Here is an 18,016-nt window from a genome sequence, read left to right on the forward strand (position 1 = left end):
CACAAGACTAATGTCAAACTCCTAGTGAGGACATGTTGTAATCAATATGTTATGCACTCTCTCTTTTCTAGGAGATTCACTCATTGTGAGGTAGGAAAAAGGGAAAAAGGGGAAGGCATGGCAAAGAAGCCACGATCTTTGAGGCTTGCCTTTGAAGCACCCATCAAATTGCGCCATTCTTTGACTCCATGCCTTCATCTTCCTTCCTATTCATCATCTCCTTTCTTACTCGACTCTCGACAGATTGTTGTTGGTGCTATGATGGTGAAAACAAGGCGAAAGACGGTGCCCAAAACCCCTATAAAGAGGGGGTGATAGAAACTGAGAGGGGTTCCTGAGCAAGAGGCAGATTGGAGCAACAGCTCTCCTAACACAACTTCTTCCAAAGAAAAGGATTCTACAACGAAAGCATATTCATTTATGTCTAGTGATGATGACGGTGAGATGGCCACACCGATGGTAGATTGTTCTATCTTCATGGATGTCTCTAAGCCCACTACCAGGGGCTAGCTTAAGCACATTGGCTTGCTTTCTTTTGCTGAATCTCCATGGGATTCTTAGGGTAGTAATGTACATGCCCAAGAATAGATTTTGATGATTAGAGAGAGTGGAAAATTTGGAACTCACACCTTCTCTTCTATCGCAAGTATTCTCTCTTGGTCTTAATGATAAACCTAAGCATTGGTTTGGCAATGTTACTAGTGTCAAAAATCAATATGTTTTGAGACATGTTGACCCTCAAAGGAGATTCTTCATTAAGTGGTTTATGCAAAGGTTCCTTCTCTTCATTAAGACATATGTTATTACTAAGGATACATTTGGCATTCTTTGGTATGCAAAGAATGTTGTAGTTCCTAATTGGCATGGTACTTTGTATGATAAGCTCATGCAAGAGGTGCATGTACCCACAGTTCAGAAGAAGCAGTAGAAGAGTAGAATTGAACCAAAGTTTGCAGCTTTGTATACTCACTTGCAGTTGGTGTGCCCAACTTTGCATGCATCTCTTTGGGAGTCACCAAAAGTGAATAAGGTTAGTGCCTTCAAAAAGCAAAAATTGGTAGATGGAATTCTTATAGATCTTTATGACAAGGATTTGTCTCATTCTCATGGTTCAATCGATGTTGAAAATGGCCAAGATAAAGCACTTGTAGATCCATTGTTTATGGGGTTTTCTTCTCATGATGTGTCAAATGTTAATGCTTTGAGTGGTGCTATGTCTTTGGATGTTTTAGAATGGCTAAATGACGATGCAAAAAATGATAATGTTCATGAGGATGTAGTTACTACTTGGGTGAAAAATAAGGTTAGATTCTCTAAAGTCAAAATGGAGAATATGTCTATGTCTAAGCAATCTAATTCTATGCAGCAGGGTTATAGTATGCCTTGTGATAGGAAAGTTTTTCGAGCCGATTATGTGCCTCAAAATCTTGAGGAAGCTTGCTCACTTATGACAGGTTTACATCGGTTCATGGTTGATATGCATGCCAGTGGTGCTATTAGATTGGATGTAGTTCAGTCCTTGCAGGAACAGTTATCATGTATGAAATCTAAGAGGGATGCTATGCTTATTGCGATGGAAAAGAGGAAGGAATTGCATGCTAATGAGGTGGATGCTTTGCAGAGAAAAATTGATGACTATGGTGATGTGTTGGCTAAATGTAAATTATCTTCATTTTCTTTCAAGAAATGGATATCACACATGCTGGAGAAATTCCAAGGTGAACTTGATTTGGTGGCTCAAGAGAATGCTAAACTTAAAGCTTATAGGTTTCTTTTGGATGCCCGGTTGCAACCTTTACTTAAGGTTGGAAAGTATCTTTTGAGTGACATGGAAGTTGATTTGGATGGTTCTGTGTTTATGTAGCAGGATTTGGTTGCTATGAGGGCTACTTTGACTAGTGCAATGCACGATCAGTGGGTTGCTATTACTAGCAGGATGTCACATGTGATTTCTAGGCCCTATGCAGTATTATAGCAGTCATTTGTGTTTGAGAAGATGGAAGCATTGACTCAAGAGAAGGATATGTTGAAAGAAAAGCTCCATGGATACAAGTTGAGTATCATAGACTTGTGGAAATGGTTGCTAGTTTGCTGAGTGTTAAGCACATTGATCATGTTGAAAATCAGTCTTCTGATGTTGATATTATCAAGGCTAATATTATTGATGTATTGCATGATAATCATAACCAAGTAAAAATAAGGGAGATTACAATGGATAATATTCATGACATGGATGTTTTACCTCTTGTATCACATAAGCACCATGCACAAGAGCACTCTGTCACTAACTCTCACGATGCTCATGAGCCTCATAGTTCATGAGATACTCTCTTATTCCACTGTCAAATTTTGTTTCTTTTTTCCATCATACTTACTATGTATGCCTTTATGTTTTATGATCATCTTTTGAGTGGATTATGCAATCATATTAGAGGGCTATAAGTATCCTACAAGAGAGGCTCTACTTATCTTTCCCTTTGTGGCTTACTTCATGGTGTAAGGGCATGAGTAAGGCATAATTTTTCTCACTAGTTATGTTAATTTTTGGATAAGGCATTTGACACCATGAATCATGCAAGGATTTGAGTCATGGTTGCACTAGCCATCCACCGGGATGTGCGAGGTGTTAGCCATGATGGTTTCACACTTTATGTATTATACCCTTAGCATGGTTTTACCTTAGTCATGTTAGTTCTATATGTAAAGCAGGCCTTAGATGCCTCATGAAGTGTAGTTTGCAGGCAGTTGTAAAAATGTGACCTGATGAGGCACACTTTGTCATATTTGTTTTTGGGCTCTTCTCTAATGTTCACAACCTGTGTATGCTGGATTCTCATTATTATACAAAAGATCTGACAGTTGGCGCCATCATTTATTGTGTTTTTGTTCTATTCTTAGCATGCTCTCTATGTTCTACTTCTCATTCTCCGATTATGAGTGATAAAGTATATGTTTATATGTCTCTATGTGATTATCTTTGAGTTTCTAATATAAGATTAGGTATTTTCCTCATGAGGCATTGTCTATCATATTATGTCTTCTACATAGATAGGGCAGCAACAGTAGTATAAAGGACTTAGGATACAACAAGGAAGATGAAGATAGGTGGACATGTGAGAAGGATGAGCCCTTGTACCCATAGGTTGCATCTCAATTGGAGGAAAAACCAATGAGAGAACAGATAGAGTTTGAGAATGAAGAGGATGAGTTGATCCTAATCTTGGAATACCTCTATCCATTAAGATTGAGGTTAAGGCCAGAATGGCACTCACCTTTGAGGCACATGATGCCTTTGATGAAGATGATGATGAGGACGTAGACTTAGAATACAAGAGTGGAAGGGTGAAAGTACCTTGGGTAGGGCATCGACTACATGAAGCCAACACTTCAACCTTAGAAAGGGAGTTAGGAAGAGAAGAAAAAAAACATAAAGAGTTTGAAGAAAAAAAGAAAAGAAAAAGGAGAGGATCAGCTTAGCCCAGATCTTGGGACACCTCTATCCCAACAACCCAAAGAAGAAGAGAACGGTGAGGATGAGCTTAGCCTGGATCTTGGAACACCTTGGTCTTGACAACCCCAACCCCAACAACTAACCAACTGGTGCATAGATCGGATGCCGTAAGCACGCGTAGTGAGCATCAGGAGGTCCCCAAGAACAAAAGAACTCTACTTTTTGCACACAAATCAATGCGCTCCACAAAGCATGTATTTCATATATTAATCATCTTCAAGCTCAAATAATAGCCCAAATTACAAAATAGCACGCTTTAGCTTTTGAGTTTGCTTTTGTGCCAAATAGAATTAAAGCTAATGGGCGCCCAAGAAGTAGGGCATACCCAAATACAATGTCCGATACAAATATCTAAATCGTGCGCCTATGCGCATACAAAAATAATAAATAAATATCAAGCGCCTTGATAAATAAGCGCGATAAAATATAGGCGCCATGCCTAAGGTATGCGCCCATCAAAATATTGACGATAAATTTGAATACACGCTATCCTCCAATGCTTTCCACTGCCACCGCTGCTCACTCTACACATCAACTGAAGCATTCACAATCGTTAGTAAAATAATACAATTAAACCGACAAAAGTGAATACCTAGCAGTCTTCACCTACATAAACAAATTGGTTAGAAATCAATCCTAACCTTAATTTATCACGAGTGCGCACTCTAAACTCATAAACGTTTATTAATTAAATATGTATTTTGCGGAATCACCCGCTATGGAATCACCCATGTACACATAAAATTAACAAAACGCCCAAAAAGGATAGCCGTCCCCATCGACTTCTCGCACAAAGAATCCACTTTGTGTATGAGCCCCGGTAATAAAAGTTTACGGAATCCACAGTAAAACCTCACGGAATCCACTGTGGCACGAAATCCACTGTGAAATATGCCTCTTGGCATCACCAACCGGGGTGGAATAGCAATTGTCCTCAATTGCTATTAGCTCAATGTGGAGCTAACAGAGTGGGGAAAGCATTTAAGTCTCTAGCGTGCATCCATTGGGCCTCTTCAACATGATGGTTTTTAAACTTAACCAAATATCTAGAATATCTACGGTCAATTCTAGTGGTCATAAAGTCAGTATCTATAATAGTTTCAGGCTCAAGGATTTCAGTCTCATCATCTAACAAAGGTGGGTTTTCATAGACAGGGTGTATAGGTAATTGGACTCTAAAGGGTCGTAATAAACTAATATGGAAGGTGTTGTGAATTTTCCAATGTTGTGGTAGTTCCAGTTTAAATGCATTGTCATTGATTTTGTATATGATCTTGAATGGTCCATAGAATCTAGGTGCTGATTTCACAACTGGGTGTTTATCTACACTTTGTAATCTACGTTTTTCTATTCGTAACCAAACATAGTCATCAACTTTAAAATTCATGGCCAGTCTTTTCTTATTTGCTTGTTTTGTATATGATTGCTGGGCTTTGACAATCATATCTTTAACTTCATCAAAAATAGTAGCATGCATGTTAGCAGTATCATCAATAGTTTGAATTTTGTTGGATAATGATGCAACAGGTGTAGGCAATCTATATCCATAAATAACTTCAAATGGTGCTTTCTTTGTAGCTGTGTGTGGTGTATTGTTATATGCAAACTGAAGTAAATGTAGATGTGTATCCCATGTATGTGGTTTTGAAAAAGTGTAAGCACGTAAAAGATCTAAAATAGTACTGTTAGTAACTTCTGTTTGACCGTTAGTTTCAGGATGAAATGCAGATGAAAAATCAATCTTTGTTCCTAAGTTAGGAAACAAAGTAATCCAAAAATTATTACAAAATCTAGAATCACGATCAGAAATAATAACTTTTGGTAAACCATGATTAGTGAAAACAGTTTTCAAGAACAATTGAGCTGCTTGAGATGCAGTTAAAGTTTTCTTGCATGGAATAAAATATGCTTGTTTGCTAAACATGTCTACAACAATCCAAATCATATCATGGTTAGCTTTAGTGTTAGGTAAACCAGTAATAAAGTCCATTGAAATTTGTTCCCATGGTCGTGATGGAATAGATACTGGCATTAGTAAACCATATTGTTTACCATGGTGTCTTTTAACTCGTTGACAAACTAAACATTCAGATACAAAGTTAGATACGTCAGTGTCCATATGTGGCCAATAAAAATCTTTAGTCAATGTACGCAAAGTAGATATAATACCTCTATGACCTTGATATGGAGGACAATGAATCTCATTCAAAACAAAAGATCGAAATGGAACTGTCACACATAATCTATTTTCATAAAACATGAATCTATTATTGTAAGGCAGTGAATCAATAGGAATCCAATTATTTGCAACTAATTTATTCCAATCAGCATGAAAAGTAAGATCCTGATGATAAGTATCTTTCATAGGGATAAGAGAATCAAATGATATTAGAGAAATATTATGAATTGTCGGTCTTCTACTTAAAGCGTCGACTACAACATTCTCTTTTCCTGGTTGATATTGGATAAGGGGATGAAAACTTTGAATGAAAGCTGCCCATTTAATATGTCGGTCAGATATTTGGGGTTGACTAAGGAGATGTCTAATGCTTTGTTGGTCAGTTTTAATCATAAATTCAGATCCCATTAAGTAATGTATCCATTGACGTAAGGCTTGTACTACAGCTAGCAATTCTTTATTGTAGGTAGAGTATTTAAGTTCGGATGGTTTCAGTTTACAACTAGAGTAGGCTATGGAATGACTTATCTTGCATAAGGACGGCTCCTATTCCAGATCCACTAGCGTCAGTAACTACTAAAAAGAATGTCTATTGAAATCAGGTAGTTGTAATACAGGAGCATGGGTTAATGCATGTTTCAATAAATCAAAAGATTTTTGTTGATTGTCAGACCAGTTATAAATAATACCTTTCTTTAAAGGTTTGGTCAAAGGTAATGCAAGTAATGAAAAATTTCGCACAAATCTTCTGTAAAAACTAGCAAGACCTAGAAAAGAACGTAACTCATGCACATTTTTGGGTATGGGCCAATTTAAAATTGCTTCTATCTTTTTAGGGTCAACCTTAATACCTTTTGATGAAACAATATGACCTAGATATTCAATTTTTGTTTGAAAGAATTCACTCTTTTCTGGATTAGCATACAATTGATTGTCTTTTAACAACTTGAAAACTAAAGAAAAATGTTCATAATGCTCATTCTCATTTTTACTGAATACCAATATATCATCAAAGAATACTATGACACAATGCTGATATTTCAGAAATATGCGATTCATCATGCGACTAAATGTAGCAGGTGTATTAGTTAGACCGAAAGGCATCACCAGAAATTCATAGTGTCCAAATTGTGTTCTAAATGCAGTGCAGTCTAACTTTGTTTCTTGGTGTTTGGTTTCTCCTTCTTTTTCTTCTCATTCTCATTCTCCTCATTCTCTATCTTTCATTCTTATTTTCGGTCTTTATCACCTAGGTCTATCTTTTGCTTCTCTTCTTTCTTCTCCTTCTTGCCTAAGTCTAACTCATCTTCTATCTCTTCTTCTTTGGCCTCGATGACTCCATTGCTAAAGTGCACTTGGTTTCTACTTTGATCTAATTTGGCTAGAATGGGATGTGGCCTCGTACTAAAAGCAGGGGTTGCTTTATCCTTAGCCACAAGGTTAGCTTGGGGGGTTTTGGAGGCATCCTTATCTTCATCTCTCAACTTAGCTCTAGCGGTCTGCCTTCATTTCTTGGCATTTGGTATCACCTTCTCCTTCTTCTTCTCACTCTCTTTCTCCTCTCTCTCTTTTTTCAGTCTTTTTCTCCTAGGTCTATCTTTGCTCCTCTTCTTTAATCTCCTTCACCGAAGCCTAACTCATCTTTTATCTCTTCTTCTTTGGCCTTGATACCTAAATCTATATTGTTTTGCACATCTTCTAACTAAACGCCTTTTGTTTCACTTTTTAGATCTCTATACTATTTCTTCTAACTTGGCTCCTCCATCTATTTCTACTTTCTCATTCTTTTTCCCAACTTTGTTATTCTTGTTTTCTTCTACTAGCTTCTTTTCAACTTGCTCTATCTTTTCTTTCTCACTCATCTTCTTCCTAGTAGCTAACTCTACTTGCTCTTCTATCTCTTTTCTTGTCTTCTCTTTTCCTTGATCATCTTTGTGGCTCCCTCTAACAAGTCTTTTTCTTATTATTTTCTATAATTATTTGCTATCTTCTCCCATATTTTCATGAATCTCTCGTTTAACTCTCTTTCTAACCCATTATCATTGAACCTTGTGGGGTTGGTGATGCCAGGAGGCATATTCCACGGTGGATTCCGTAAACTTTTATTACCGGGGCTCATACACAAAGTGGGTTCTTTGTACGAGAAGTCGATGGGGACGCCTATCCTTTTCGGGCGTTTTGTTAATTTTATGTGTACATGGGTGATTCCATAGCGGGTGATTCCGCAAAATACATATATAATTAATAAACGTTTATGAGTTTAAAGTGCGCACTCGTGATAAATTAAGGTTAGGATTGATTTCTAACCAATTTATTTATGTAGCTGAAGACAGCTAGGTATTCACTTTTGTCGGTTTAATTGTATTATTTTACTAACGATTATAAATGCTTCAATTGATGTGTAAAGCGAGCAGCGGTGGCAGTGGAAAGCATTAGAGGATAGTGTGTATTCAAATTTATTGTCAATATTTTGATGGCCGCATATCTTAGGCATGGCGCCTATATTTTGTCGCGCTTATTTATCAAGGCACTCGATATTTATTTATTATTTTTGTATGTGCATGGGCGCACGATTTAGATATTTGTATTGGACATTGTATTTGGGTATGCCCGACTTCTTGGGCACCCATTAACTTTAATTCTATTTGACACAAAAGCAAACTCAAAAGCTAAAGCATGCTATTTTATAATTTGGGCTATTATTTGAGCTTGAAGATGATTAATATATGAAATATATGCTTTGTGGAGCGCTCACACAAGGCATGGGGGGAGATTGCACCCAATTGGTCTCTGATTCATGTCGTGCAAGCTTTCTACATTGATTTGTGTGCAAAAAGTAGAGTTTTTTTGTTCTTGGGGACCTTCTGACGCTCACTACGTGCGCTTACGGCATCCGATCTGTGCACCAGTAGTATCAGAGCGAAGCTGAGATCGAGAGCTTCTAATCGCTTACCATCTTGCGCGAAGGCGGAGCTCCTAGAACGAACAAGCTCTACAGTCAATTTTGTCACGAACGGTCGATACCAGTGTGTTCCTAGTGGTCAAGAACCCCCTTCTGCACTTTCTGATAGGACCGGCCTGAGGAGGCAGAGGACCACGTGGAAAGCTCCTTCTTCAAGTCATTTTTCAATCAGACAAACAGATAAGCTCCATAGCCAAAAAGTCTAAAAGTTTTATCTTAAAGCTTAATAAGCTTATTAAAAAGCTTAAGGGCCCCCAAATTTTTCGATTTGTGAACGCGGCATCCTGACGCCAGAATCGGTGGCGAAAAACAACCCCCCTCCTAAAATCGAAAACGACGCCTGATCAGTTTTCCTTCCTAAAGCTTAAGTCAATTAAGCTTTAAAGAAGCTTAATCACCTAAGTCCACTAAGCCTCCTTACTCCTGCAAGTTCTGCAAGTCAGAGTAGTCACTACAGACTTATTCAACCACTCCCATAAAGGTTATTCACACGCAGAAGCACAGAATTGCCGTATTGCTCTCTGGTAGACTCTGTTCACACCTGCAGACTTGCTGAACGAGTTTCAGCAAACGCAAAAGGTCATACGCAGTTTCTACGAAGACAACGAATATCGCAACTGCAAAAGACAAAGACTACAAAAGCCAAACAAAAATATATAAGCCTTGTATACCCGACTTTGAGCTACGCTCATCCCACTAATCAGATTTCGAGAGTGTGAGGTGTTTTGGATTTTACAGGATGATGGAACAAAATATGGACGATTTTATGGCTGAAGGTGATTTACCCGAACCAACGATGGAACAAAATTTGGATTTGATTATGATGCAGCTTGATGAAGAACGAAGAGCTCGACAAGCTTTGCAAGTTCAATTGGCTGATTTGCAACGAAGTACCACCGACAAAGATGAATCGCAACCCGAAGATCTTATATGACGTACCATCAATGCGACACTTGAAGCCCAATCCATCCGCAAAGAAACAAGGATAAGTAAAAGAAACTTCAAATTTCGTACTTTCAATGGATCTCGAGATGGAAAGACTGTACTTGCATTTATCAGTCAATTTGATGATTACTTCCATAAAGAAACATATGTTGAGAAAGACAAAATTAAATGTGTCACTAATCATTTAGTCGATCGAGCATCTCTATGGTGGACTATGGTTCGCAAGAGCATTGATTGTCCCACTACCTGGGAGAGTTTCCAAAAGAAGTTTTTGCAGAATTTCCTTCCTCCTCAGTTTCATGAAAAAGCCATAAAGCAATGGGATCTTCTACAGCAAAGAGATCGCGAATATATTTCCCAATACACTGAACGTTTTTGGAATGCTCTACTGCAATTACGTATGCTCGAAGATGTACCTGAAGCGACTCACAAACGCAAGTTTATGTCTAGTCTACTTGGACATTACTATGCTGAAGTCAATATGTTCAAGCCAACAACCCTTGAAGATGCAATTTTCTTGGCTCATGACACTGAAGACAAGATTCGCGGAAGAGACAAGCGACCACAACAATTTCAAGCTAATGGTAACTATGGTTCTAAACAATTCAATTCAAATTTTTGAAGATTCAATCAAAATTGTTTTCTTCCATCTTCATTTCGTAAGTCTTGGATACGACCACCTGCTTTGCCATCAAATACCAATCCAAACCCTAAGCCATCCTCACAGCCAAATCCCAACATTCCTAAACTTCCTGCCATTACTAACAATGTATCTAAAGCCAAACCCATAGTTTGTTACAAATGCCATCAACCTGGACATCTAGCAGCCAATTGTCAATCGAAAAAGCCACCTGTCCATATCAATTATCTTGGAGCAATGGAAGAAGAAGAACGTGAGGAAATGCTTGACTTTACGGAAGATGATGACGACATTGGTACTACTTCGGATACTTTGCCAGGTATGCCAACTCCACATTCTTTGTTAACAATGAAATGTTTTGTGCATGGTAAAGAAAAGATTATTTTACATGATGATGGTAGCACACATGACTCTATTTCTGCAAAGTTAGTGAAAGAATTGAAATTACAAACTGTTTCTACAAATTATGATATTAAAGCTGCATTCCTAGGCACAAGATATAATGGAACACAAGAAGTACATAATTTAGAAATTAAAATTGGTGAATATATTGAACGAAGGAATTTCCTAGTTGTACCTTTGCAGTCTAGTGATATTATCTTAGGTATGCCTTGGCGTCATCAGTATAATCCTGACATAGATTATTCTATGCATTCAATTAAAATTTATTTCTAAGGAAAACAAATCACGTTGCATGGTATGCACGCATCCAATAATTTTCCACTGCTTACTCATACTCACGCTAAGCGTGCATTACGTAAAAGTAGCAAATCTTATTTAATATGGGTGAATGAACTTCAAGCTAAAGAAAAACAAATGCATCCTAGGCATACACAATTTCTTGCTCAATTTCAAGATTGTTTTGCTGATGATTTACCACCTGGACTACCGCCTTTACGTCCTGAAGATCACAGAATAGATTTAATTATTGGTACACAACCACCATGTAAAGCACCATATAGGCATAACCAAATTGAACAGAAAGAAATTCAAAATCAAATAGAGGAATTGCTAAACAGAGGATTAATTAGACCTAGTAGTTCTCCATTTGGCGCACCTGTTTTATTAGTAAAGAATAAGAATAACACTTATCGCATGTGCATTGATTATTGTGCCCTAAATAAAATTACAGTTAAGAATAGATATCCAATTCCTAGGGTAGATGATTGATGCCAGGAGGCATATTCCACGATGGATTCCGTGCCACGGTGGATTCCGTGAGGTTTTACGGTGGATTCCGTAAACTTAGATGACCGGGGCTCATACACAAAGAGGATTCTTTGTGCGAGAAGTTGATGGGGACACCTGTCCTTTTCGGGCGTTTCATTAATTTAGTGTGTACGTGGGTGATTCCATAGCGGGTGATTCTGCAAAATGCATATTAAATTAATAAACGTTTATGAGTTTAGAGTGCGCACTCGTAATAAATTAAGGTTAGGATTTATTTCTAACCAGTTGATTTATTTATGTAGCTGAAGACTGCTAGGTATACACTTTTGTCGGTTTAATTGTATTATTTTACTAACGATTGTGAATGCTTCAGTTGATGTGTAGAGATAGCAGCAGTGGCGGAGGAAAGCATTGGAGTCTAGCGAGTATTCGACCTTTGGATTATATTTTGATAGGCGCCACGCCTATATTTTGTTATGTCTATTGAGACATTGATTATTGATTATTATTTTGTATGTGCCTATGCGCACGGATATGTTATTTCTATTTGGACATTGAGATTGGGCGTGCCAGACTCTATGGGCACCGTCTATTAGCTTTATTTTCCTATTTTTGTAGAAAGCAAACTCAAAAGCTAAAAGCTTGTCATATCTTTGTAAATTGGGCTATTATTGAGCATGAAGATGGAAATATACATAAAATACATGCTTTGTGAAGCGCTCACACAAGGCATGGGGGGAGATTGAACCCAATTGGTCTCTTGCTTCTTATCGTGCATGCTTTTACATGGTTTTTTTTGTGCAAAAAGGTAGAGTTCATTGTTCTTGGGGACCTTCTGGGATTCACTACGTGAGCATTCTGCGACCGATCTACGCACCAATGATCTTATGGATAAATTACAAGGATCTGCCATATTCAATAAAATAGATCTTAAATCTAGTTATCATCAAGTAAGATTGGATAAATATGATATATTAGGAACCAAGTGCACTTCAGTAATGGGGTCATTGGCTACGCCTCTTGAGCCCGAAGAGGCAAATCCTTATGGGCTTAGATAGAATGAGTCAGAGGATGAGTTCTCAAAGAAGGGAGAGCATGAGGGAGTGCTCATAAATATGGTCTGACCAAGGTGACTTAGTGCCATGGAAGGGAACCTTGCTAGTTGAGCCTTAGAGAACTCTCCAACTCACTCTTAAGGTGAATGTCTTAGGACTGTGGAACCTGTTAGGACCATACTTAATGCTGGTAAAGATTGAGATCTCTATGTTCAAGCCACAACAATGCAGGAGTTATCCTAATCTTATGGATTCACAACACGCTAAGAACTTCAAATATGGGTGTCACCCCAAGTACTTCAATGATATCTCTACTTCCACAACCCCAAATCTAGTCTAAGTGTGACGGCTTAGCCTATACCTCCCAAAGAACTTCAACTCCAAATGAGGCTAAGAAGTGCACCAAGACCACACCTTTCGTGTGAAAAGGCAAGCTAAACCAACCACTTTGTCTAAATTCAAAGCAAGCAAGAAAGTTTTGGAAAAGAAGCAAAGGGAAACCGCCCAAGTACTTGACTTGGCAATGAGATCAACGCATCTTGGCAAATGAACCAAGAGATCTAAGTCCCCAAGGCCCAAGGAGAAGCAAGAAGAAAGCGAGGAACTGGGCAAGGAGCAACCCAATGGACTGCCTTCCTTATGGCGTTGCACAATGTGGCAACAACCAAGCCACCATGTCTTGACTCCAATAGCATGACAACTTAGGATTATGCCTACAAAGCTTGGCATGCAATGCCATAAGAGCTAAGCCAAATAAAGTTAAAACTATGAAGCTCTCACTCCTCAAATGCAATTGAGTTGAGGGTGAACTAAAATGAAAATGAATACAAAAATCGAGTCTAGATGGTCCAACTTCATAGGAAAAGTTATGTTAAGACCCCCAAGATATAGTGTAGCAAACATGACTAGCTTGATAGAAAAGGCAGTGTTAAGACCCTGCAATTAGTCAGTCCTAGACTAAGAGACACTGACAAGCTTGATAGAATGAGCTATGTTACAACCCCGAAATGAGTCGATAAAATTACCCTTAGATTGCTGAGGACAACAATCCATTAAGCGAGGGTGATTGTAAGAATAAGAACTTTATAGGTATACCATGACGTTGCCTACATAGGGAGTAGTAGTCACTCAAGCTTTGCTTGGGTTGTGCTTCTACATGTGATTCCCTAAGCTCAATGTGAGCCCTCACATGTGTGACATCACGAGGGTATGATCCTCAGATGTGCCTCAATGTTGTGTCTTTCTATATCATGAATACCAAGGATTTCTTATTGATATGTTTTGTGTCCCTTTCCACTGTGCCATTTCTGTACCTCATAATAAGTTATGTCATGTGAAGGTCTGCAACATCTCTCCCCCCAAAAACCAAAAAAAACAACCAACAACGCTTGGTTGGTTGGGTATGTCGTGCCTCCTATAATTTCCAGATTGTGAATCATGACGACATCATGAGCTTGTGGATCATTGAAACATACTTTTCACATTTCTTAATTAAAAAATAAAAGTGTGGGCCAGAACAAAGTGAGGGCGTGTGAACGGGCTCGATAGAGTCGCGGGAAGCAGGCTGGCACCTGCCCTCTGTTTCTGTGTCCAGCTAATGGAGTCGGCTTCCCAAACAGGTAAGAACAGGCCGGAGAGGGTTACGTGCTAGAAATCTGAGAGAAAAACGCATCGATCGGGCGCGCCACACACAGCTTGTGCTGTTCCTTGCCTTTAGCAACCGGCCCTGATCTTGACGAAATCAGAGTCGACATAAACACATCCAGGAACATACCCTCATTCCATATCACGTTTGATAGCTGTGCGGACAGCCATGGCAATATCAACAAGGAAACACGCAATGCAGGCATCGTGCTCCCATTTCATGTCACATTTGATAGCTATTCACAGCAGATAGCTATGCCAGATAGTAGTGGCAAGATCTGACGAGGAAAACACACAATACAGGGAAATATGCTGTCATTCCATGCCAGACATGATAGCTCTGTAGATGCCACGGGAAGATCTAATAAGGTAAATACATAATACACAGCGAGGTTTCTGAAACCAGCAGATGCTTTCAGAAAATAGCTTCTAGCATTCGCATGTCAGTATCATCTTGAGGCCAAGGTTTCAGGTCTTTCTAACATTTTGAGAAAGGGATCAAAAAGCAGCAACAAGAAGACTCTGCCAAAACAGAAGAGATGCTTCAATTTGTTTAATGCATGAGAATGCTACTTTGATGTCGCAAATATGTAGCCTGTGAGGTCAAAGGTTGCAGGGGAAAAAAAAGCAGGCTCGTGTTGCAGATAGCTTTGAACAGTATCTGATGGATGGACCAGAGAGAAGCCCCAAGACTAGAGAACATGGTCTCATTAATGGTGGTTCCAAAAAGAAGAATACTGTTCCAAAGCTGTCCATGCTTCCTCTGGTAGCCCTCATCTTCTATGAGGTATCAGGAGGGCCTTTTGGAGTGGAAGACTCGGTGAATGCAGGTGGCCCACTGTTGGCCCTGGTTGGTTTCAGTGTTTTCCCTTTCTTGTGGAGCATTCCAGAGGCTCTGGTGACTGCAGAACTGGCCACCACATTCCCACAAAATGGAGGGTATGTGCTTTGGATATCAGCTGCATTCGGCCCATTTTGGGGTTTCCAAGAAGGCTTCTGGAAGTGGTTTAGTGGAGTCATGGACAATGCATTATACCCTTTGCTGTTCTTGGATTACCTCAAGCACTCTATCCCTCTGTTGTGCAGAGGAGCAGTGCGAATATCGGCCCTCTTTGTGATGACATTTTGCCTCACTTTCTTGAACTACAGGGGTTTAACCATCGTTGGCTACACGGCGGTGGCACTTGCATTCTTCTCTCTTCTTCCTTTCCTGGTGCTAGGCCTTCTCTCACTCCCACACATAAGACCTAGGCAGTGGTTGATTGTTGATCTTAAGAATACAAAGTGGAGGGGTTTCCTGAACAGCCTCTTTTGGAACCTCAACTTTTGGGACAAAGCAAGCACTCTAGCAGGAGAGGTGGATAAGCCGAGGGAGACATTCCCAAAAGCTCTTCTTGCTGCTGTTGTTCTAGTTATCCTGTCCTACTTGATACCTCTTCTTGCAGGCACAGGGGGATTTACATTGCAACAGACGAACTGGGAAGATGGCTACTTTGCAGAAGTTGGAATGTTGATCGGGGGGTCATGGTTGAAGTGGTGGATACAGGCAGCTGCTGCCCTATCCAACTTGGGCCTCTTTGAGGCTGAGATGAGTAGCGACTCATTTCAACTTCTTGGAATGAGCGAAAGGGGAATGCTGCCAAAAAATTTTGCTCATAGGTTGATCACTGCAAAAATGTTCTGATTCAATTGTTAATAGAAAGAGAGATTTAGTGTCGCTCAATGGCAAACTTTGAAGCAAAACAAGTCTTGGAAATATCAGTTTTGACCATCCCTCAAGAACCTGTAAATATGGGGTAGGTACACAAGAAGTTTTAGACAAATTCCCACATTGTAAATTATGACATCATCATGAGCTTTTGTGAGGGAGGGATTGCAGAACTAGCTAGGTGTGGTGGGGGGCAAGGGGCTGTCAGCCTGGGGTGGGGGCCAGCAGCGCCCTGCCCCAACTGTACCTACTACGTATGCAGTGCCTCCTGAGGAAAAGCTCATGATGTTGAACATTAAAGGGTAAAACAAAGGAAAGAGCCCTTTTTCCACATGGGAAAATGTCTAAATCTTCTTGTGATGGTGATCAACATTTCTAGTTGAGATGCTACTTATTTTCTGGCTTATGAACTGATTGTGACTTTGTTTATGCAAAATGCGTTGACTGATCTCTTCAAATTTTGCAGGTCAAAGTATGGTACCCCACTTTTCAGCATCCTCTGCTCTGCCACAGGAGTGATTGCACTCTCATGGCTGAAGTTTCAGGAGGTGGTTGAATTTGTCAACTTCATGTACTGCTTCGGCATGCTGCTCGAGTTCGCAGCATTCATTTGGCTGAGAATAAAGCAGCCAGAGCTGCCTCGGCCTTATAAGATCCCTCTCAACACACCCTGTGTCATTCTCTTGTGCATCCCACCATCGGCATTGCTCATTGTTGTGATGTGCCTAGCATCCTTGAGAACCATCCTTGTGAGCACAGGTGCCCTGATAGTTGGCTTGCTGTTGTACCCAGGACTGGAGCATGCCAAAAAGAAGAGATGGCTGAGCTTCTTTGAGGAGGGTGAGCAGAGGAACCCTGCTGTAACAGAGCAGGAGCTTGCTATGGCTACAGTTAACGAGCGAGATCGACTCAATGCTGGGGTTGGGCTTCTGGTGGATTACACCAATGAAACTGCAAAGGCAATGGCACAAAGTTCAGAGAAATAGATAACATGGTTTCAGTGCTAGTGCTTAGAAGATGAGAACAGCAAGCTTGCTGCCAGCATTTGCAATGTCTGGATAACTTGTGGCATGTGAAACCTTATACAGGCATGTTTGATCCTGCAATGCATCCACAGACAAGGGGGAAGGCAGCAGTCCAATATCAGATAACTTGTGGCATGTGAAACCTTAGTTAGAGGCATGTCTGATCCTGCAATGTATCCACAGACAAGGGGCAAGGCAGCAGTCCAATGTAAAATAACTTGTGGCATGTGTGAAACCTTACTAGAGGCATGGTTGATTCTGCATATTCAGAGACAAGGGTGAAGGCAGCAGTCCAATGTCAGATAACTTGTGGCATGTAAAACCTTATTAGAGGCATGGCTGATCCTCTGCATATACAGACACAGAGAGGAAAGCAGCAATCCAAATGATTGCCAATGATATGATTGATTTGCCATCTGAATGATGCCAGTTGTAGCATCTTGTATTAGGCACACCAAAGTGACTTGCGACATTAACTCTTTTTTGAGCAGAACCTGGTCCAGTAAATGATAGTTATGTACAAAACTTGGGATCACAGTGCTGTGCCCAGTCTCTAAAAACATTTTCCTCACTTCGTGACCAATTTTGCATTCACTTGCAATGTGGAACTCTTCAATTATTTAAACAAAAACAATAGAGGTTTCAGAATCTCTCCTTGCACCCACACCACAACGAAATCTTCCACCCCCAAACAACACTGTCCTTCTTCCTGCCTTGTGTGAGTAGATCATTTCTCACAATGCAGTATATATGTAAGTGTGTGCTGTTTTAAAATGCATGTAAATAATTATATTTCTATCAGAAAAGATTTACAATGCATCCTTATAGATGCTGTGGGTGTCAAAAAAGTGATGCCCCCATGACTTACATAGCTTTAGCTCTTTCAAGGAGCTTCAGGCTAACCTTAAAAACAGGTACCTTCGTTTTTGAGCTTTCCAAGCAGAACAAGAACCTCTCTAACTATCGTCCCAAAAATTACTTGCATTGCAAGTCTAGTGCTTTTTGCAACCACTACTTTATTCCTGGTTGTCCACAAAGCTCTCAGTACTATGGCTCTTATTAAATTCCGTAGTCTGAGAATCTCCTCATATATTTTCTCTTTATCTCTGAAAAGAGCTGTTTTCATCCTAATACATGCATGAAGACCAATGTTGTGGACCCAATCTTTTAACCTTCT

The 18,016-nt window shown here is 39.7% G+C and overlaps 1 protein-coding gene across 1 annotated transcript; it reads left to right on the forward strand.

Moving 5' to 3' along the window:
• Nucleotides 1-14,024: 14,024 nt before the first annotated feature.
• Nucleotides 14,025-17,536, forward strand: PUT5 (Amino acid permease family protein). Its single transcript, XM_087684826.1, has 2 exons — nt 14,025-15,765; nt 16,281-17,536. The coding sequence occupies exons 1-2, from the start codon at nt 14,771-14,773 to the stop codon at nt 16,798-16,800; spliced, it is 1,515 nt and encodes a 504-aa protein (XP_087540952.1). The 5' UTR covers nt 14,025-14,770; the 3' UTR covers nt 16,801-17,536.
• Nucleotides 17,537-18,016: the final 480 nt, after the last annotated feature.

This window comes from Lygodium microphyllum, chromosome 9, assembly GCF_053477565.2.
Source record: "Lygodium microphyllum isolate KBCC chromosome 9, Lygodium_microphyllum_v1.1.10, whole genome shotgun sequence".
Taxonomy (NCBI): Eukaryota; Viridiplantae; Streptophyta; class Polypodiopsida; order Schizaeales; family Lygodiaceae; genus Lygodium; species Lygodium microphyllum.

Coding starts and splice junctions, on each gene's coding strand:
- PUT5 (XM_087684826.1), top strand. CDS start 14,771: ATGGATGGACCAGAGAGAAGCCCCAAGACTAGAGAACATGGTCTCATT. Junction 15,766..16,280: donor CCAAAAAATTTTGCTCATAG/GTTGATCACTGC, acceptor CAAATTTTGCAG/GTCAAAGTATGGTACCCCAC.